The sequence below is a fragment of the Phoxinus phoxinus genome (assembly GCF_949152265.1).
Source record: "Phoxinus phoxinus genome assembly, chromosome: 9".
Classification (NCBI taxonomy): Eukaryota; Metazoa; Chordata; class Actinopteri; order Cypriniformes; family Leuciscidae; genus Phoxinus; species Phoxinus phoxinus.
This window is the reverse complement of record NC_136884.1, coordinates 16490268-16511934: the sequence shown is the minus strand read 5'-3', so window position 1 is coordinate 16511934 and position 21667 is coordinate 16490268. Positions and strand designations below refer to the sequence as shown.

The 21667-nt window shown below is 40.0% G+C and overlaps 2 protein-coding genes across 2 annotated transcripts in view; one reads left to right on the top strand and one right to left on the bottom strand.

Annotated features, from left to right (window-relative positions):
- Positions 1-376: 376 nt before the first annotated feature.
- Positions 377-21667, bottom strand: part of tnni1d (troponin I, skeletal, slow d) — a 61351-nt gene continuing 40060 nt past the window's right edge. The window contains exons 2-9 of the mRNA XM_079623636.1: positions 4485-4643; positions 4339-4370; positions 3692-3730; positions 3557-3598; positions 3348-3479; positions 3148-3237; positions 1536-1718; positions 377-1342 (exon numbers count right to left, since the gene is read on the bottom strand). Coding sequence (XP_079479762.1) covers positions 1256-1342; positions 1536-1718; positions 3148-3237; positions 3348-3479; positions 3557-3598; positions 3692-3703 — 546 coding nt within the window. The 5' untranslated portion in view covers positions 3704-3730; positions 4339-4370; positions 4485-4643 and the 3' untranslated portion in view covers positions 377-1255. The remainder of the gene's footprint in view (positions 1343-1535; positions 1719-3147; positions 3238-3347; positions 3480-3556; positions 3599-3691; positions 3731-4338; positions 4371-4484; positions 4644-21667) is intronic.
- The window catches only part of st8sia1 (ST8 alpha-N-acetyl-neuraminide alpha-2,8-sialyltransferase 1), a 34275-nt gene continuing 18313 nt past the window's right edge, over positions 5706-21667 (top strand). Inside the window, exons 1-2 of the mRNA XM_079623635.1 lie at positions 5706-5904; positions 5997-6172. Of these exons, the coding sequence (XP_079479761.1) occupies positions 6159-6172 (14 nt within the window). The 5' untranslated portion in view covers positions 5706-5904; positions 5997-6158. The remainder of the gene's footprint in view (positions 5905-5996; positions 6173-21667) is intronic.

Sequence of the window (21667 nt, the reverse complement as noted above, 5' to 3'; positions counted from 1 at the left end):
CTTGTCTTGTATGCTTTAGGTTCCCAATGACATGTGCACTTTCTAATGTTCATCTCTTCAAGGTTGAGTCAGATTAGATATAGGGTACAACAGAACTAAAAATACAGGATGAACTGTGCTGTACTGAAACAATGGCCAGCTTGACCTCTTTATTTACTTCTGTCACCATGGAAGATGGCCCGTCGCCTAACCTGCTAGCTTAGCTGGTCGTATCAGCTTCACCATAGTGTAATATCCTATTTAAGTCCGAAAGTAAGAATGGATAATGAATCATCATATTGTAACTGACTGAACAAAACAAATAATCATTTGTCATCTTTAAGCTCCAGTTGTGTATCATTAACCATGGAGAAATACATTGAAGAGTACATCTAAAAAGTGTAAAGAAAGATGTTTTACTGTTCAAATGTTAGTTACATTACATATTCCATCGTGTCTGCATTTCCATACATTTTAATCCTATTCAAAAATGTTGAACCTTTAGCAAAATTAGTTGAATACTGTGAATACTAAAATAATGGGGGGAAACGAGTTTAAGCCAATTCTGCAACTTTTAATGCCAATTTAAGACTTCAATGTAGCACACAAAAACAGACATATATCCCAGTGTAACTTATACTGAGTTGGTTTTTTTTTTTTAAATTTATATTCATCATGCATGCATGCATTCATAATGAATGAAATCATGGCAGAATATGTAGAATATAGGATGCAGACTCTATATAGGTCTCAAAAACACCAGAATCTACAAAGGCATATTTCATGTCCCTATCAACTCTTTGGAGAAGGGATGTCAATCATATTTTTAAAGGAAAATCATATTTTTAAAGCTTGCCCCGTGCCATTGAATTGAAAATAGCCATGTTAGCATTCTTCTAAATTCTCCTTTTGTGTTACACAGAAATTAGACCATAATTCGGGTTTGGATCAGAACACAGCAAGCAATAGCATAATTTCACCACCTCAGTTAACTATAGACCCGATATAGTCCAGCTATGAGTAAACCACTTCTAGCCAAAATAACCTTGAATTTAGTTACATAACTTGTGATATATATGATATTCCATTATGTAGGCAAAGTCAACAGTGATTGCAAGGTGTGTGGTTTCATTTCTTTGACATGTTTAATGCGTAGCCTGTGCGTCTATTCTTGGGCTATGGTTAGACCTCTATTACATTTTCACTGACATCCCAAATGTTGCCTTGTTTTAGCCTAGACTCTAGGGCTGTGTTTTGGACGGCTATTAGACGTCTTTTAAGCATCGAACATCTTCTTTCTTCCCTCCATGCCAGACATGGCTTCCACATTCTTACGCCAGTCACCTACCTCACTGGTCAAGACCTATTTGACAGAAAGAAACATTGGATTGTGATGGTAAAAATAGATTGAAATAAAAATACAATAATTTGGACTCTAGAAAACTAGAAAAAACACAACATCAAAAAACAACACGTAAACAACGTGGCGTTTGCTTAAAATCTAAAGTTATTCATATTAGCTAATTTCGGTATACGTTTTATGTTTACCGCCTTACCTTTTCTTGCTTTATGTCCTCCTTCTTGACAGACTTCAGATTTGCACGGAGGTCCATGGAGCCTTTGTGTTTGGAGCCCAGCAAGGCCCTCATCATCTCATCAGCAGACACACGCACCTTCCTCAGGGCGGGTTTCTTGAACTTCCCCCCTAGATCCTGAACTTTCATCTTAAGTTCATTGATCTAATCAAGGGAATACAAAATTTCCATTACCAAGGAGGTGCATAATACCTAGAGAAATCTATCCCTTAGAACTCATCGCAAATGGCAGTTTGTTGGTTGATACACCCTCAGAAGTATGCAACCCATTCACTGGTCTTGGGTTCACTTTTGTTCCTGTTTGTTTTTGTTTTCTTGCTCTATGGTGAGTGTATGGCATCAGCAATTGCTAGTCACACTATATCTGCAATTATTCTAGCAAGTTCCGTTGTAAGCAACATATTTCAGACCGAGCGTTGTTAAATAGGACAGTCTAGCCTACAGAGGACTGTCTAGCCTCTGTGACAGCTGCTGTTGACGAGCAAAAGTAACCTATCTAAATATGTTCCCCTTGGTCCATTTATGTACATAATAAAAAGTATAAATTATTTATAATATTCCATCTTAGTACGGTATGCCAACATTCAAACCGCTTTAAAGAGTTTTTGTGACATTTGTATGGTTAGATATTGCAGTATGTTAAACCTCAATACGGAGTATAAGTATTTACTTACAGTACATTTAGATGTGTAATCTGGCATAACCAGCCTTACATACAATAAAAAGCTTTGTCTAGGATACTGATATGTCTACACCAGATGTCTATAATCCATTTTTCCTGGAGGACCACAGCAGTGTTTAGCACCCACTTATAGCACTCTAACATAGTGTTTCCAATCCTGTTCCTGGAGATACCCCAAAAGTACACTTTTTTTAATGTCTCCCTTATCTGACACATCCATTTTAGGTCTTAGAGTCTCTTCTAATGAACTGTTGAGTTGATTCATGGTGTGTTTGATTTAGAAGAGTTTGAAAGTGTGTACAGTAAATGTGCCTCCAGGAACAGAGTTGGGGAAGACTGTTTTAATACACAATCCTGGAAGTTGATAGCTCTCGAAGACTGTTGGATAGCTGGTTCAGGTTTGTTTAATTAGAGATTAACTGTGCCGGTCTGCGGACCTCCTTGGAGACCTCTGGTCTATAGAGAATAGTCTGGGGTGGGTAACTCTGGCCCTCACGGTCCACTATCTTCGTAAGGTCTCCTGATTTTAGTAATCCTCAAGACCTTGATAAGCTGGTTCTGGTGTGTTTGATCTGGGTTGGAGTTAAACTCTGCATTACAGAAGACTGCATTCATGGTGGGGCCAATGTAGGCACGATATTGAGGTATGGGCCTCAAATGTGTTTGTGATTCCGTGTTGGTCCTATCTGAATTTGCCCCAGTTAGATTCTACATGAGATTCATATGGACTTTTTCAGATATGGCTGGCATGGAGCCCATGGACAACCCCATTTGGGGCCAATACCTCAAACCAATATCTTGCCTACATTGGCCTCGCCATGAAATACTGGGAGTTGCCCAAACCTGGTATACTCTATACCGAATATATCTTATTTGTTGGTTTAGACTTACATCTTTGTTGTGCTTGATAACTTTATCTTCGTAGCCGTACCTCTCCTCATCTACTACATCGATTTTTGCGTAGAGCTGCTTACACAGATTCTGAAGATGAATATAAAACATTAGTAAATACAACTGAAATATTGAATGAAGCTAAATAGCATGTTTTGTCTTCAACTGACTCTGTCTGTCTGTCTGACTGAATGTATCACCTGTAACTCCTCCAGAGAGAGTCCAGAAAACTGCAGAGGAGGGTGTTTTTCTGTGAGGTAGCGATTTCTCTCTTCGTCCCTGTCCTGTTTCTCGTTTTCCAAATCCTCCATTGCTCTGTTAAGTAGCATTATCTGATTGAAGATGGAAGAGGAGCTTTAATAACAATTTCACAACAAAGTAGGAAATAAGTTATTAAAATAAATCTAACCTTTAGAGAAAGTTTCCTTGATGCTGAAATCTTTGACTTAGGCTGTTAAAAAAAAGGTAAGGGAAATGAGGTATTGGTACAATGTTGATAAAATATTGATTGGCATGATTTGTTTTTTAAATAATAAAGACATACTTTGATGTCCATTTTTGGATTTCCAGGCCTTCGTATCTGCTATATAACAATATAAATGAAGCAACATAGTTTACATTTGAAAGCCAGCATATTAATTTGATATTTATGTAAATACTAAAAGCAATATATAAGATTTATGTAAATATGGAAAACAGTATGGAAAACAAATGCTTACCTGACTGGCAGTATAAAAAAGGAAAACAATCATCAGTATGCATTTATTAAAGCGTTTTGTGTAATCAAACTGTTTGACTGAAGTAATTTGAAACATTCATTGATCACTAAATAATGCACTTTAAGTGGCTTGTTCAATTCCATGCCAGACATGTCATCTGCAGTCACATTCTGAAATTATGAATTATGAAACAAAATGTTTTTGTTGAGGAATCTCATGCACATGTGTACTGGCAAATTAAGCGTATCATAACTTATATATACAATGCTTTTTGTGTAAGGCTTGTAGTCACAAAATATCAATGCATATCCATTGGAGGACATTTTTGATAGAAACTCTGAAATATTCACTAAAATGAAAAATAAATGTGACTGGTAGCACCAGTATCACATACTTTACATGGAAAAGATTGGAATTCTTTACGTTAACATGCTAAATAATGAAAAACCTTTGAAAAAAAAAGGACTTGTACTTACTCGCCCATTGTGACGTCTTGCTGAACAACTAAAAAAATAAATTCAAGAGATTTCAGATGAAACTTACAAAATAAGGAAACCAATAAACTAAAATTGTTCTCAAGACAAAGTCAATTCTTTAAAGTAAGCATGGATGCCGTACCTAGTATCTATCTGGTTGATGGCCACGAACAGGAGGCAGAACAACAGGGTGTTGAGACAAAGGGATTTTATAGCCCAGCCGCCACTGGCTGGCAGATATAGTTTCTGTCGCCAGGAATGCCTTGGCAGTGCTCTAAATGAAATATCACCAACTGCAAAGCTGTAACAATACAGCAATACATAAGAATACATGATGACTTTTCTTTGGACTGGAGCTGAGTTCATAAACCCATGCACACACAATCAAACACAATATTGACTCCATTGATATTAAATATCAATCCACACGCATATACTCTCTTAAAATAGTTCCGGAAGGGTCATGACCCAAAAATGGATCGCAGGTCTGTTCTCTGTGGACAGCTGGGCAAAACAAATGCTAAATGCAAATAATAAACTGTAACACTATATTTTTATTTCTGACTATAGTCAAATGTAAGTTTTATATAGTTTTCTATATAATTTGATGCCTTCCCATATAAAATTGCTGTTATAAAAAGACAGTGTGTTCAATCAATCTCAAATCCATCTGTCATTTGTTAATGTTCCTAATAGTAAATCAATATGTAGTGCAGTGTTTTTTGGTAACAAAAACACTTATTTGCTTATTTACTGTATTTTGTGTTGAACATTTTTATTGTCTATGCATTTATGGTAATATTTTCCTTTTGTAAAATAATAGAGCAGGTTTGATACTGTGTGAATGTCACAATCTAAGTTGGTTTTCTCTTATTTAGGCCACATTTACACATTGCCGGGTATTTAGAGAAACAAATATTTCCCCCCCTCCATTTTCAATAATAACATCGTGCACACAACCCGCATAAATACGCCGTCGAGCGCCATCATAACTATGCCAAACCTATGGGCGGCAGTGTAGGGAGAAGGATAAAGCCATGCAAGCCAATCAGAATCCTCAGAATCGACAAGAGAGAACCTAAAACCCCGTTTCTCCCAGTTGACACGACAACATATAACCGGCGTTTTCAGAAAGAGTTTTGAGAAATAATCGTTTTCTGGGATAAAAACGGCGTTTTCGTGTAAATGGGGCCTTAGTATTCATGTTTTTTGTTTTTTCTCCTTGTTCTGGTTTGATTGTCATTGCTAATTGGTTCTGTTCCGTCTGTTCCGTTACCATGGTTACAAATTGTTTAATTAACTAAGGTCAGGTGTTTATCGTTTAGTTTGGCTTGTTGTCTAACTCTGTTTATACCTTGAGTTTCTGTCTATTAGTTAGTCAGTTCACATCAATGAGTGCGTGGTTGTGTTATAATATCCCTGTGTGCTTTGGTTTATTTCCTTGTGGATTAATTACAGACTTTGTATGTGTTACGCATCTTCTTTGTGATAATCGTCATTGCAACAACCACAATTCTATGACCGTAATACTGGGACATGAAGCAGACCAAGTAGAGAACAGGGTATTTCCTTTTGGCATTTGGCTGACTATGGTACTTTTTTGTGGCTATAATGGTACTCAAAAATATTTTGATTTCCTAAATCTGCGCTCTAGAAAGTCATCACTGGTCAAACCCAGCTCCACGTCTCCATCACAGATGGTCCTGCCCAGCCTCGACTCCGCTGTCTCCCTTCCACCCCTCGGCTCGTCCGGTTCCTCCATGCTGCTCGCATCCGCCTTGGTCTGTGATTCCCTCATCTCCACATCAGGAGAGAGATGGACAATCATAGGTTCGTAGATAAAACATGACTACAATACTTATGAATATTACAAATTCTCATGAGGTCAAGTTGCAAATTCTTATTTAAAATGAATAAATTGAAAATGGTTTCTAATGGTCAGTAGCCTACCATCTACTGAATTATATTGTCATCAGTGTTTGCAGAAAAGCAGAGGAATATGAAGAATTAAGTTCCAAAACACAAAATTTTATAATAATATATTACTAGGCAGGCTAACAGGCAGAAGCAAAACACACTAAACTGAATTAATGTAATGGAGACCGGACAAGGTTGCAGCTTAAATACTGACTCAAACAGTAATTAATCTAACACAGCTGAAACAAAATAACTAAAAGAAATAAAAGAGGGCGACCATGGAAACTAATGAGTGGCGGGAATAGACCTCTTTTCAGTTAGTAAACATGGTGACGTTTTTTGTGGGCGGAGCTTAGTTGGTTGCAGAAAGATCTCTCTGGCCGCTTCACTAACGTTAGTTTGCAAGTTTTGTTAGGTTGTTTTTTAACAATGACTGGAGAAAATCAGATTGTATCTTAATGTGCAAGGTCACTCACTGTCCAGGACCGCAATTGTCATTTGCAAAAGTTAATTTTAACGGACGAAACCAGATTGGCTGACAGGATTAACGTTAACGCTACCTCCGGTTGAGAAGCTGACTTCTACACCTACCCGATAGAGAAACCGAGCGTAAAGAGAAACGTACTCGGTTACTAACGTAACCTCGGTTCCCTAGAGTAGGGATGGGGTATTGCGTAGCTATACGCAGTGGGGAAACAACTTTCCTCAGATTATTGAAGCTTTTATGTAAAATGCATTGCAGCTGCACAGAGAGTGACTGGCTCACTCATTGGCTGTGCTGCAGCAACTGCACATCCAATGGCGAAGGCGCCAATTTAAACCTGCTATAATGGCGAATTCGGCTCATTTTATAGGCTCTGCCACACCCATGGCAGAGCCTATAAAATGAGCCTGAATTCGCCATTATAGCAGGTTTAAATCAACTGAAGCGACAAACTTGCCATGTTACTACAGTGCGGCAGGCTATGCAATACTCGTTCCCTACTCTCAGGGAACCGAGGTTATGTTAGTAACCGAGTACGTTCCCTTTCGAGAACGGTCATTTCGTATTGCGTAGCTATACGCAGTGGTGACGCAAGTAACTGGCTGCAACTGAAGCCCAGGACCCCTGGGCTCACAGAAACTAGCCATAGTTCTTATATATGAATATATACATACTGATAAGACCAGACACCGTCGGACCTGAATCACACATATATATATATATATATATATATATATATATATATATATATATATATATATATATATATATATAGTGAAGTCACTAAGCTCATAACCCAAATATTACCAATAGACCGGACACCGTCGGGTCTGATTATACATAGGGACTAAAAACAACCAACGGCTGGTTCATAGTAAGGGATAGTGTGCTTATGAACAGTGACATGACACATGAATGAGACTGGATCTAGTCGAGTCAAATCATACAGAAAGGACCTTAGCCTGCAGGGAAGGGACTTCCATGTTATAGAACCTCACAAATGTGGACGGCGAGGACCAACCATCCACCGCACAAATGTCCTGAATAGGAAAACCAGAGGACCACGCCCATGACGAGGCCATGCTTTTAGTCGAATTGGCCCTGGTGCCTATGGGGCAAGCCTGACCCACGGAGGCATATGCCAGTGAGATGGCATCCACTATCCATCCAGACAGCCTCTGCTTCGTGACTGGAGGCCCTTTGGATTGGCCACCGAAGCAGACAAAGAGCTGTTCTGACTGCCTATAGGACACGGACGGTATAGAAGGGGGTCTGGAGGGATTCATCCTCCTGGCTCCTTTTAGGAACCGTACGACCAAGTCGTTCCTTCCTAGTGATTGGCCAGCCACTGGAGCATGATAAGCTGCTATGGCTGCCACATACACTTTGAGCGTGGACGGGTAACGGCCCGCATCCAACTGCTCCTGAAGGAAGTAGAGTATCACTGATAGCTCGCATGACGGGTTCAAAGTTGACTTGACTTGAAGTCCCTATCCGAGCACCAGCTTGCTCGGGTGAGCCGCTCTAGCTCTCCAGCTAGCAGCAGTGTTTGGGCAGAGGTGAGTGGCCACGGCCTTTTTGAGGGGCGGTAGCAACTTGTAGCCCTTTTCCGAGAGCATTACGGACATGGAAGAGCTTGTGCGTGCGAAGTAGGGAGTGCGCCCCGTCTTTGTGAGTTCATGGTGAACTTCGGGGAAGAACGGTATAGGCCTGTGACGAGGGGCCTGCTGACACCCCGGTAAAAACCAGCCGTCTAGCCGACTTCGAGGTGGTTCCTCGGGCGAGGCCCACTCGAGCCAGAGGTCTGCGACAGCCGTGGTGAGCATCTCTGCGTCAGAGTTTGTCCTGGTAGCTGCCAGGAGCTGAGACGCTGGTCACCGACTGAGAGATGAAGGTGGGGACGACGGAGCCCGACCACTTCTCCTCAGAAGCCGCAATGGAGAGGCTGTCATCATGTTCGTCGTCTGGTGCACCGAATGAAACCAGGCCCGCCACGTAGGTGGGGGGGGTGCTGGTCCACCTGCGAGAACAGGACCGGTGATAGTGTTTGAGCAGGAGAAAGCGAGGCACGCGGGGTCGTGGCCGGCGTGGGCTCGCTCACTTCCATACCCTCGGGCTGCCGCTGGCTAAGATGCTTCTTCTTCGACTGCGATAGCTTTGAAGTTTCCGGAGGACACAGAGACGCAAGTTGTCGCTGAAGTTGAGTAAATCTGCTATAATGGCGAATTCAGGCTCATTTTATAGGCTCTGCCACACCCATTTGGAGGGCTCTTCGCCAAAAACACGCGTAGACGATGACGCTATGCACATACATATTATGTGTTCAGTCTATAGTGTTTCATCGCCACCTAACAGCCTGGCAGCAGAATACATCGGTTTTAGTATTTTTTGCGGATCCGTGTGAATGGGGATCGTTTTGAAAATGGTGTTGTCTCTACGCGGAAAACTCAAAGGAAAAACTTCTCCGTTTTAAGCATATCGTTGATGTGTAATACCAAGTCTGTGAAAACTGAATACAATGGTGACAATAATTATTGCTATTACATGCGGTCGCTATTTTAGTGTTTCTGGTGCTGCTAGCAAATGGAAATTTAGGATTAGCCTATATATAAAGGATTATAAGAAAAAAAAATTAAATGATAAGAAATACAATACTTATGTTAGTCAGGACATAATAAAGTAGCTTTTTTAGAAGGTATATGTGTAAGTTTAACTGCCAATACTGCCAACTGTTTAAGTTTAACTGCAATATATATTTGGTTTACACTTTATTTTGATAGTCCACTTTAGACATTCTACTAACTATACAAGTAACTTTGCAACTATGTGTCAACTGACTCTTATTGGAGTATTAGTAAACGGTTAGTGTTAACAGACATTAAGCTGACAGTCTACTAATACTCTGGTAGTTGACATAGTTGAAAAGTTCCTTATAGTTAGCAGAATGTCTATAGTGGACTATATAGGTGTTACCTATATTTAAATCATAATGACATACTGAGTTATTAAACAGGTGCTGAGGTAAGTATTGTCATCATTTTGATTAAAATAAATAGAACATTGGCTACCATGAGGGTATTTACGTGTTGTGAAGAGTTGATGTTCATTAAATCCCAGTCTAATGTCAATTAAAACAATGGTACATATTTTGTCTTAGAAAAATGTATTCATAATTAAAGAAAATGTGACCTTTTGCCTGTTTTCACCTGCTAAATTTTCAGACCCATGCCACGACACTCATTCTAAAGTTGCCTGTGCAGGAAGTGATCAACTTAGAGGTCAAATGTTTGCATTTGTAACAAGGAAGAATTCCGTCTACTCTACCAACAAACACATGACTGTTCTTCACTGTGAATGCGAGAAATCATTGGTAGAGATTTATCCGACTGGAAAGCTTTACTGAAGAGATTTCAAACAAACTAGTTTGCAATGGCAATAGCACAAAGGAAGAAAACAATGAGAAGCAAACTAATGACCTTGCTGACATGCAGCTTTTGTTACAGAGCAGGTGTGTTAGCTATTTATTCTGAAACATGATCCCAACACAGTTATGGAGAACTTGCTCACCACCATTATTATCCGTCTCAGCAACCACTGATGGCTCAATGCATCACTGCCTTTAAACACCTGTCACACAACGATTTGAAGGATTTATGGCTTTTCAAGCAGTTTTGGATATGGTCATTTAAAATGAAAAAAGAAAATCTTCTATGCTAAATTAAATTGTTTATTCATATTCTCAAATAAATCCAGGTGTATTACGTCTTTATAGAACTGTTGTATAAAAGCAGTATTCATATTTATCAATTATAATTTTTTTCGAATGTATTTCAAATAATTTATTTCATTTGATTCATGTGCAATTGTTCATTTATGTATTTATTTTCTTGTCTAGACAAGTGATTCCATTGCACTGCTTTGCGTTACTAATGACAAAGATGCATATGTTTACCTGAGGAGGTTCACTCCTTTAAATATTAGGATTTCACTTGGACAGAAATTATAGTATATATATTATAATATAATATATAATAAAATGATGTCAGTATATAAAATCATATGGGTGTGAAATCCATCCCACAAGTTATTTTTAAGAAAACACATTGACAGATTTACACCCCATTGTAACCACATTTCTGTCACTATTGTTTTTTTGTTTTGCTTTCATTTTTCTTTTCTTTTCTTTTTTTATTGTTGCTGTTAACAGTAACTTTCAATAGAGATCAACGTGACTTATTTAACCTCTAATATTAATTAATAGATAGTGGGCCAAGTCAGTCTATCTCATTTAGTTTTTGATTTGATAGTTACCCAGCAGCTGTCTGGCTCATTTTTTTTTTTTTTTTGGATGTATGAATAATTCACAAAAAAGATTACCGATTGTTTCCAACGCCAATTGTTGCACATTAAAGTATAAAAATAGATTTAATTTCGCTAGCTGATCACAAACGTTGGCCAGAGTGACATCCAATCAAAGCCTGTGTTGTTACCTTGTTGGAATCTATTTGGCCAATCACGTTATTCGTTGAACCGGCATCATTCTGAAGCCATGAGTCTACAACAACCCAACATGGAGAGACCGGTGTATCTGCGCTAGTCAATTTACTGGTATTTGTGCCATTATTTACAGCCCAAAAAAGGTCTTAATCCAGACACTAATTTGCGCTGCTCTTGGTAGATTGTGTTGATCTGGCTGCGTCTGTGTTCTTTAATTTGCTTGCTGTCAGTAGATCACGTGCAGAATTTTCCACTTAAAGGGATAGTTCACCCAAAATGAAAATTAGGATAAGCAATCCTAGTTGTATATGACATTCTTCTTTCAGACGCATACAATCGGAGTTATATTAAAAAAATGTCCTGGCTCTTCCAAGCTTTATAATGGCAGTGAATGGCCGTTTCTGTTTTGAAGTCCTTAAAAGTGCATCTATCCATCATAAAAGTGCATCTATCCATCATAAAAGTGCATCTATCCATCATAAAAGTGCATCTATTCATCATAAAAGTGCATCTATTCATCATAAAAGTGCATCTATTCATCATTAAAGTGCTCCACATGGCTCCGGGGGGTTAATAAAGGCCTTCTGAAGCGAAGCCATGCGTGTCCGGCCAAAAGAACATACGGATTCAACTTAAGTCTAAGCGAAATTTATGCATGTAATGCGACGTGCTGCTGATATTTACACTATACGCCATGCCGCACTACGCTACTTCTGACGTCATAAGTTGCGCAAGTAGACTGCATATGGCCGTTTGGCTGGAAGCTAGAATCTTAGATTAGATTAGATTAGAATAGAAGATTCTAGCTTCCAGCCAAACGGCCATATGCAGTCTACTTGCACAACTTATGGCGTCAGAATTATACAATCGACTTATACAATCAGAGGTATATTAAAAAATGTCCTGGCTCTTTGCTCTTTGATTTGTAATCATCTGAAAGAAGAATGTCATATGCCTGTCAGAGCCTGCCAAGCCTGCACCACCCTAGCTCTCAGCCAGGACTCCAGACCCGCCGGAGACTCCCTAATCTCTCCCTCCGGCACCGCCCTGGTCCTCAGCCAGGATTCTTGATCCGCCTGAGCTTCCCTGGTGCAACCCTCCCGTCCCACCCTGGTCTCTGCAAAGGACTGTGTGGACTATTATGCTGGCTCTGTCTTGGCTCCCCTCCCTCCCCTCGTTGTCTCTGTTTCTTGATCTTCCTGTTTAGTCTGTTGTCTTTTGGTCTTGTACGGTTATGTTCCTGTTTTGTTTTTGATGTCCCTCATTGGAGACGCCAGGTGCCCGTCCCTTTTGACGGGGGGTAATGTCAGAGTTCTGTCACCTTCTGTCTAGGTTATATCTTGGTTTGGTTACAGAGCTCCGACACTCCCGGTTTGTCATGTGTTTGTGTTTAGTCTGGTTTGTGGTGAGCACATGGCTTGTCATGTATGTCCTTGTGCCATGTGCTCTCCTGTCAATTGTCTAGCCCCTCCCATCTTGTTACCTGATTGATTAATTTGCCCCACCTGCCTTCCTCGTTACCCTCTTTTGTTTGCCTCCCTATTTAGGCCACATCCACACGAAGCCAGAGCTTTCCCTATCCTATGTTTTTTTTTTGCCTTGTTCTAAAAAATAATTCCATAAACACGGCGTCGTCTCAAGAAATATCTGCGTACACACGAAACCACTGAAACCGACTCAAAACGATATAGTATACATCCAAGACCAGTATGTGGTGCTGTAATTCTGCCATAGAGATACAATAAAAACGGAGAATAAGACTTTGAGCATGCGCATAAACCTTGCACGCTGTATACAATAAAATTAGGCACAGTAGCTTCTTCTTTTCTTTTTTACCAAGAACTTTATTAAACAATATGAACAAAACATAAATGGCCTGGTACAAAATAGGGATGAATCACGATATTCGATTAGTTAACGGACTCATAAAGCTTGCCACAAAGAACCGGCAAAAGTAATGAATGTGTCAAATATAGCAAGGAGACATTTTAATTGTTTAAAAGTAGACATTTCAAGCATTCTATAGATATAATTCTGAGTTTCGTTTCATTTATGAGACGAGTTCCAGTTCACGAGCAATTCAAGTTATATTTTGCCGGCCTGATGTCCTGATTATATTGTCAAGTCATCTTCATTTATATAGCGCTTTTAACAATGTAGATAGTTTCAAAGCGGCTTTACAGTAGTAAACGGATAATTTAAGGTAACAGAGATTGTTTTGGCTTTATAGCGGTTTAGGAATAATGATATTTTCCAGCTAAAGTTAGTTTTGATTGATTCACTTCCGTCGCAACGATCATTAGTTATTAAATTAAGGGCCGCTAAGACGACACCGTTCTCTCTACACAGACTTTAAACGCGAACCTGTGAGAAACGCTGATGGCGCTCACGTGCGCATTAAGAATTCATTCTATAGTTATGCGCATTTGCTTATATGTGCGCAGGATTGTAATTCCCTACAAACCAAGCCTTAAATTAATTGTCTGGCCTTAAAAATTTAATTTTATCACTTCGGGGTAGATACGCGAAACCGAAATTATCCCGATAATGCTTTATCTGTAGAGTGGTAAAGGGATCCTCCATAGGGAGAGACTAGTCGGCACTTCAGCACTGCGTTGTCATCGGGTCAAGGCGAAGGTCCTTCATCAGATCTGGATACGGCCTGGATCCGGCAGGCTGCGGGAAAACCTCGGGATAAACAAAGACACTAAAATTAGCGTAGACGCCATTCTTCTTATGATGTAACGAGTACATCAGGATTTAAGGGAAGTGTTCCCAGTTCCGGCTGACCTAATCTATGTATGCAGCCTAACATTAGAAGCATACTGTCTAAAAGTGAGCAAATACAGCATCTTTTATTGGATTCAAACCTGGACTTTTTATGTTTATCTGAAACCTGGCTTAATCAAAATGCTCCATCAGCAGCTCTAAATATTCCTGGTTATAGCATCTACAGGAAAGACAGGGAGGGATCAAAAAGGGGGGGAGGAGTGATGGTTTATATAAAAAGCACATTACAGTGTCACAAAATCAAATGGTCAAACAATTTATTAGAATGTTTAGGTATCAATATCACATTTTCACCACAAATGTAATATGTCCTTGTTGTAATGTATAGGCCTCCCTCTGCAGATAACAGTTTTTATGAAAACTTTGAGCAGCTGCTAAAAGAAAGCAACCTTGATAAAGAGCTTATCATTATGGGGGATTTTAACATCAACTGGGAGGACAAATCCTGTAGAAAAAAGCTTAAACATATCAGTGACAGGTATGATCACTGACTTGTGTTAACAAGTTGTACGTGGGCCAACAAGAATAACTAACTCTACCAAGACAAAAATCGATCTCATATTTACCAATAGACCTGAAAGAATTATAAAATCGTTTAATATGTTGACAGGTTTATCAGATCACAATCTAATTCTTGTCACAAGAAAGCTTGCCAAAACACGTTTTCACCTTTGCACTAGAGGGGGAAAAAAATAAACTATTACAATTCCTAAAAATAATTATCAAAACTTTGTAGCTGCAGCTAACCAAATTCAATGGGATGACATTTTATCTTTAGTTGATTGCGAAAAAGACAGCCAAATATTTCTAAAAACACTTGAGAGAACTATTAAAGAATTCTCACAAAAAATCAAGTACAAACAACACAAAAACACTGTACCCTGGATAAATCCAGACATCATAAAAATCATGAAAGAACGAGACCAAGCCCTAAAACTAGCAAATAAAACTAAATCAAGTCATGACAGAGGACGTTTCGCCATGTTGAGAAATAAAGTTGTAAGATCATTACGAATAGCAAAGGCAGATTTCTTTCTCACTATAATTGAACAATCCAATGGAAATACTAAAATAATATGGAATCAGCTAAGAAAAATGATGGGTGATCGCCCCAAAGAATAAAACACTCCAGAAATCATAATAAATGAAAAAACGACAAACAATCTTCCGGTTATAGCAGAAGCATGTAATCAGTATTTCATGGATTCTGTGGCTATAGCGAACTGTTTTACACTTGAGAACATATACACTCCGTCAATAGACACAAATCAATCAGTTTTTAGTTTAATTAACATCACAGAATCAGAGGTATCACAGACCATTAAATCACTCAGACCATCAAAATGTAAAGATATTTTTGATATGGATACGGTAATGCTCAAGGCGCTAAGTATATCAATCATATCCCCCATCACCAAAATAATCAACATGTCTATTTCACAAAATATTTTCCTAAGCATGTGGAAACCAGCTGTTGTTGCTCCAATTTTCAAAAGTGGAGATCCTCATTCCATGTCAAACTACAGACCCATCAGTATATTGCCTGCAGTGTCTAAGATTGCGGAGAAACTAATAGCAAAACAAATTATTAACCATCTAAATTCCACACCCTTTGCCCTCCACCCTATGCAGTTTGGCTTCAGAGCCAATTATTCCACCGAGACTGCGACTTGCTTCTTTACTGAAAACATCAGAGCTCTGTTGGACCGAGGTGGGGTTGTTGGTGCGGTGTTCCTGACAATACCAACCCGATCTCACGGCAATTCGTACGAATTTTACGAGGTGGCTAATTCGTACCAATTGGTAAGATTTTTGCCAAATCGTACATATTTTACTTGTTGCCGAATTCGTACGAATGACCTACCCCTGACCCGGCCGTTAAACCTACCCATCACGTGGGTTTAGACAAATCGTACGAATTTGTGCGAGTGAGGTCGTACGATTTCGTACGAGAGTTAGCCACCTGGTAGCGAATGGGTCGCGAGATAGCGTTGCATATACACCTAGGATGACTTAAGAATGAGTTAATCATGGGCTAATTAAAAATTTTGGGTGAACTATCCCTTTAAATCTGTGCTTTTGTGGAATTGTGCTCTCATGCTAATTTGCCCTCTTTAATAAATCTGGCCCTAAAATGTTTGTTTTTCATTATCAGACTCATCCCAGAATATATTCATTCAAAATACACAATAATATATCACATATATGCTTTTTTTTTTATAAATGGGTTCATGGTGCATTCATGTTTCTCCAAGGTTATTCTAATAAATTGTATAGTAGCTGTTTAATAAGTTATAGAGGCAGCCAGTTATGATTGTGAAATAAACACCACCATTTAGATCAGAACCCAATTACCGACAGGCTAACCTTCTTTTCTTTTTTCAAAAGAAATAAATTCAAGTTTAGAATTGGCATTGGCATTGTTTTTAACAAAACCTGCTGAGTAACTAAAGTGTCACCAACATTCAGAGTTGAAATTCCTGTGGCAAAGCAATCTTAAGATCTTATGTGACTTCAATATGAATGAATCTTTCTCACAAAATTCAGTCAAGCACATCCATCATGGCTGTCACTTGCTAAATATAAGGAGAGGACGAATTTTCTAATCTCGTTAAATCATCTAAATCAACAACATGTATATTAGACCCTGCACAGAATAAGCTATTGAAAGAGATGCTTCCAGAGGTCATAGATCCTTTTCTTAAAATCATTCATTCATCTTTGTCATCAGGATGTACTGGTAACCTATAAGCTAGCTATTATTAAACCTCTTATTTGAAAAACGCTACTTGATCCTAGAGAATTAGTCAATTACAGGCCGATCTCAAATCTACCATTTCTGTCAAAAATACTAAAATGCAGTAGGTCTCTATTTAGAAATAAATTTAAATGATTTATAATTTAAAGGAAATGTCAGTAAACTTAATGGGAAAAGTATACACTCTTTAAAATAAAGAGTGTTTTCACCATAATGCCATACTAAACAGTGGATGTCAAACTGTTTGGGCCAGCGCGGTCCCCTAAACCCCCAAAATACATAAAAAGTAGTCTAATTGTCTTTCCTGAATTTTAATGTTGATTATTATTAGGCATGTTATTGTTTACACTACCATTGAAATGCTTGGGGTCAGTACAACTAATTTTTTTCTGATACTTTTAGGCTTTATGCAGTTTTAGGCTAATTTTCGGTTCTAGTTCTATAGCCATGTTGTGGTTTTCAGCTCAAGACTATCTCGGAAATGCCACTTGGCATTGATATCTGTGAGAATAAGGTGTGACAGCAGGACAAGGAAGGAGAGGAAGAGAAAGGCGATCAACTGTTATCTGTCAGTCATTGACTCTCATTAAAAATCAGGGGTAAACGTGAGGAAATGCAAGGTTTTTAAAGCTGGCAAAGAAATACACTGACAACCGTCTGTTTTGTCCTTTGTAACTGAATGCCCTGCTCCATGTTAGGTTAATTTAGATTAACCATTTGACGCACACGATCACACCAGTGTTATTAGAACGTTCAGTGCATCACGTGATCACCTGCTAAATCAATGTGCTTTGGCTGGCGCTGAGGCAGACACGGATGTGCGCTTGTCACATACTCTTATATACTGTCTATGGTCACATATCATTCACACCTGTCGTACTTAGTGTGTATTACGTGAGTAAATAGCACACAAACACCTGTGGCCTCTTAATGTAGCCTTGCATTTATTCCACACCCCAACAACGCCCCCTCATGGGCAGAAACAGTAAGGACAGGGTTCAAACCTGTTTAAAATGCTGGGTAGCCTACACGCTAAAAGATTTTTATATTCTTATAAGATGTTTTTTTAAATGTGAGAGACCACAGACATGAGGACAAAACAATCCTAGATTTAACCGCTTAATTTGCTCCTATAGATGTGCCATGATGCGACAACGACCGCACACCACACACAAACAGATTTTCAACCAGTCATCTTGTCCAAAAAAAAAAAAAAAAGTTCAACTACTATTTCTTTGGTTATACAAATCTTCAATATACGGCTATAATAAAACCATGGTTAATTTTCGGACTCTCTCTCTCTCTTTGTCACACACATACACATGTGTAGCCTAATAGGCTACACAGTGTTTTAACCATAGACAGGCTAATAGAGATAGACATGATCTATAATGTCTATAGTTTTAACCCGTATTTGCGCCGCAAAATACGTAGTTGTGAATACAAACGCGTAATAAAAACCGCGCCAAATACGTCTGACGCCGTATTCAACAGCTTTTTACGCCGTTCATCTCGCCATAAGACGGCAAAGACGGCATAAAAACGCAAAGAGATATGCATTTGTTTGTGTGTATTTCTTTTGTAAAAGTTGCCCATATATACTACCCTATTCAATGCAAATTTTCCGTATAAAAATGTTAATATTAAAATATGATCTCCATCTCTGCTGTCCAAATCCATTTAACTTTGTGCTGCACCATTTGTTATGCTTACGTCTTCTCTCAGCTAGCTTTCTGATTGGATATTGTTTCGTTTCACATAACAATTGCATGCACTGTCATTCATTATTACAAATTATGGGAACTGTGAGTGTACATTTTTGTATACAAGTACGAATATTTATTGTACAAGTTCTCAAATTCACATACGTGCTCTCGAGTTTTGCTACTCTTTTACCTTCATATATTTGTGAGCCCCGCAGTGTCAATTTTTGTGTGCTGCTGCGCATCCCTGTGTGTGTAACAATCAAAATGTATGCACGTTGTGCCCGTGCCTATAGGAGCACATTACTAACGCCCTCTTTAAATAACAAAACAAAATATTATCAGTTGGTCAATGGCACAGTCTATTTCAGTGACCTCAAAATAGCAATGCGCCTGAATACATCTCGTTTTCAGACCAGAACGCCCATGGGCACAAAGGCATTCGCTATTTAAACAACGTGGTGCAGGACATGAAAATGATAACTGCGTTGGGCTGAAACTAGTAAAAAACACCTGCGTTGCGCCGCATTGCGCCAGGTGTGTGATAGGGCTCTAGGTGTGTAGGTGTGTAGTGTGCAGAGCTGGTGAGTGAAAGATTTGCCACCTTGATATACCATGAATAGTAATCCACAACTAAAAGGTAGGTTTTCCCTTTCAGGACAATTAGTTGGAATTAGTGGTTCAGTGTGATTAGTGCAATTTAATGCACTAGATTTAATGCAAGCATGGCATTTCAAAACCTGCTTGTTCAACTGCTGGCTAGTCCCGGCCACCACAACATTTGCAGCGCACATTCTCTGCATTGAACTACTCCTTGATGCCCTTTGTGCAGCTTGCCAAGGACATAATTCCGCAATGCAGAGGGAATAACGAGTATTGTACCTTTTAGAAAAAAGGTCACCGTGAATGGATAGGTAAGCTTGCTCAGACCAGTAAAGCTTCTCAGTCCCTGTCTAGTCCTCATGCAGTAATACATGACTGGACAGCCCGTCCTGACACATTTTCATGACATTTCAGCAAACACTGTCTGATTTAAGGCGATTTAAAGACAGAGTGTCTACAGTCCATAAGCTCTTCCCTGGAACATGAGAAATATTGTATGAATTGCGCATCACTCTCATCTAGAAACGTTGGATGCTGGGAGGTAGGGCATGGCCTTGGAGACTCCAAGTCAGCCCCAAAGCCTCCTTTTCTACCTGCGCGTATCTTTGCTCCACAGGAGTAAGAGACCAGAGTAGGAAACCGGTCTCCGATCACCACCCTCTTTTTGCAGCAGGACTGCTCCCAGTCCACATGATGATGCATCCGCAGATACTTTGAGTGTTTTCTCACCTGCTTGACCATCTGAGGTATAGGCATGACCAGCGAGAACGGAGGTGGTCCTACAGGGCTTGGATGGACGACCTTCGCTTTCCATCCGATCACTGAGGGCAGGCAGAGGTGCGCGGCCACGGCTTCGTCCAATGGAGTTAGCTCCTCGTAGCCCTTTTCCTCAGCGCCTGGTAGGGGACGCGCCTCGACTTGGTGAGCTCGTCATGGACCTCCGGGAAGAACGGTGCTGCTCTCTGACGAGGGCCCTGCTGCGCCCCGGCAGGAACCATTCGTCCAAGTGGTGGGCTTGAAGCAAGTGTGGGCTCCTCAGGGGTAGACCACTCTAATTCGAGCTCCTCAACTGCTTTTGAGAGGACACGGATTAACTCGGCATCATCCCAGCTCTAGAGTCGCTTGAATCCTTAGACGACAGGGGGGCTGTTACATCCAGGGTCATCTATCGCAATTCTGAAGCCACTAATGACATGCTGTCATCAGGAAAATCCTCTTCAGATCCCCTGAACGAGACCAGGCCGCTCACGCCAGGAGAGGGGCGCTGGTCTGCGTGTAGAAAGAACAAAGGGGAAACCTCTCTTTGTGGGGAGGAGGCACGCGGGACCTGCACTGGCATGAATGGGAGAGCACGAGGGGCTGAGCCGCTCTCTGAAAAGAAAGCGAGCGGAGAGAGGCGAGACGCCATGAGTGTGCCAACGCCGTTGGAATTTTGCTTTTGAATTTGCTCTTTTCAACTCAGGATAGCTGCAGGGGAGATCGCTGAATCAGCTTGCGTGCAACGCGTCAATCCCATAGACAGTATATAAGACGGACACAGCGACCCCATAGGTTTCAACGGAGAAAAGTGAAGCCAATTAGAAGCACTCACTTCCTGATGGCTGGGTGAACTGCGCAGGCTCAAACTGAGCTTGACGACGTAGATGTGACATGAGCAACCTGTCTGACAGTTGTAAGTCTTCTAGTAGCTGTGCGGAGAGAAATCTGAATCATTCCCTTCCAAATCTCGCAGAGACGGAGAGCGTGAGCATTAGCTGTCCATGAGCTAGCAGCGGGAGCAACTTTATTACTCCCTATGGGCTTCTCCCTTGACTTTATCAGACTTTATGCCTCCACGTCCCCCCGATTGCATGGGAGCTTCTCCGCCGGTTTATACGGTAATTTCTTGACTGTGCGACAGAGAGTCGCGTGGTTAATCGTTAGCCTATTTTTACAAAAACTGCTTCTATGGGGCCATAATAAGTTACAAGGTAATGGAGCCTTTTATAAATTGTCGTGTTTCTTTAGAAATAAATAATGGACAAATGGAGTCTTTTAACGCCTCAGATGTAAAGTTATTCGCTGTCAAAGTGACACCAAAATGAATGGGAGTCAATGGAATGCTAACAGCAGGTGACGGTCTGATACAATGGCGGCGCCCAAGGGAGAGCTTCAGTTTCACTGCGTTATTCTATAATCTTCAATAATCGAATCGTATCTAGGGAACGGATGCTATTTTCTAGTTCTGATGCACTGGATCCGCACACTTGCGCAACCGACAGACAAAATCATTTGGAACGTTCGCTTTGATGTATCAAAGGATGCCCCGGTGCAGAAACCTGACGCATGTATAAATTCTCCTCCCCCTTCACATCTGTCACAATCATTTTAATTTATGCTTTACCTTTGCGGTTTAAATAAATAATATAACCAATAGGGCTTCTTTATTATTTATTAATTTCTCAAATAACCAAACTTTAACAACATAAGGGCAGATCCTTTGAGCGCAGCTGATGATGCAGTGAAGTGATCAAGAATATTCCAATATATAAATTAAGCTTTCCTTCGATTCCTCCGTCCTCATTTTCTTTCCT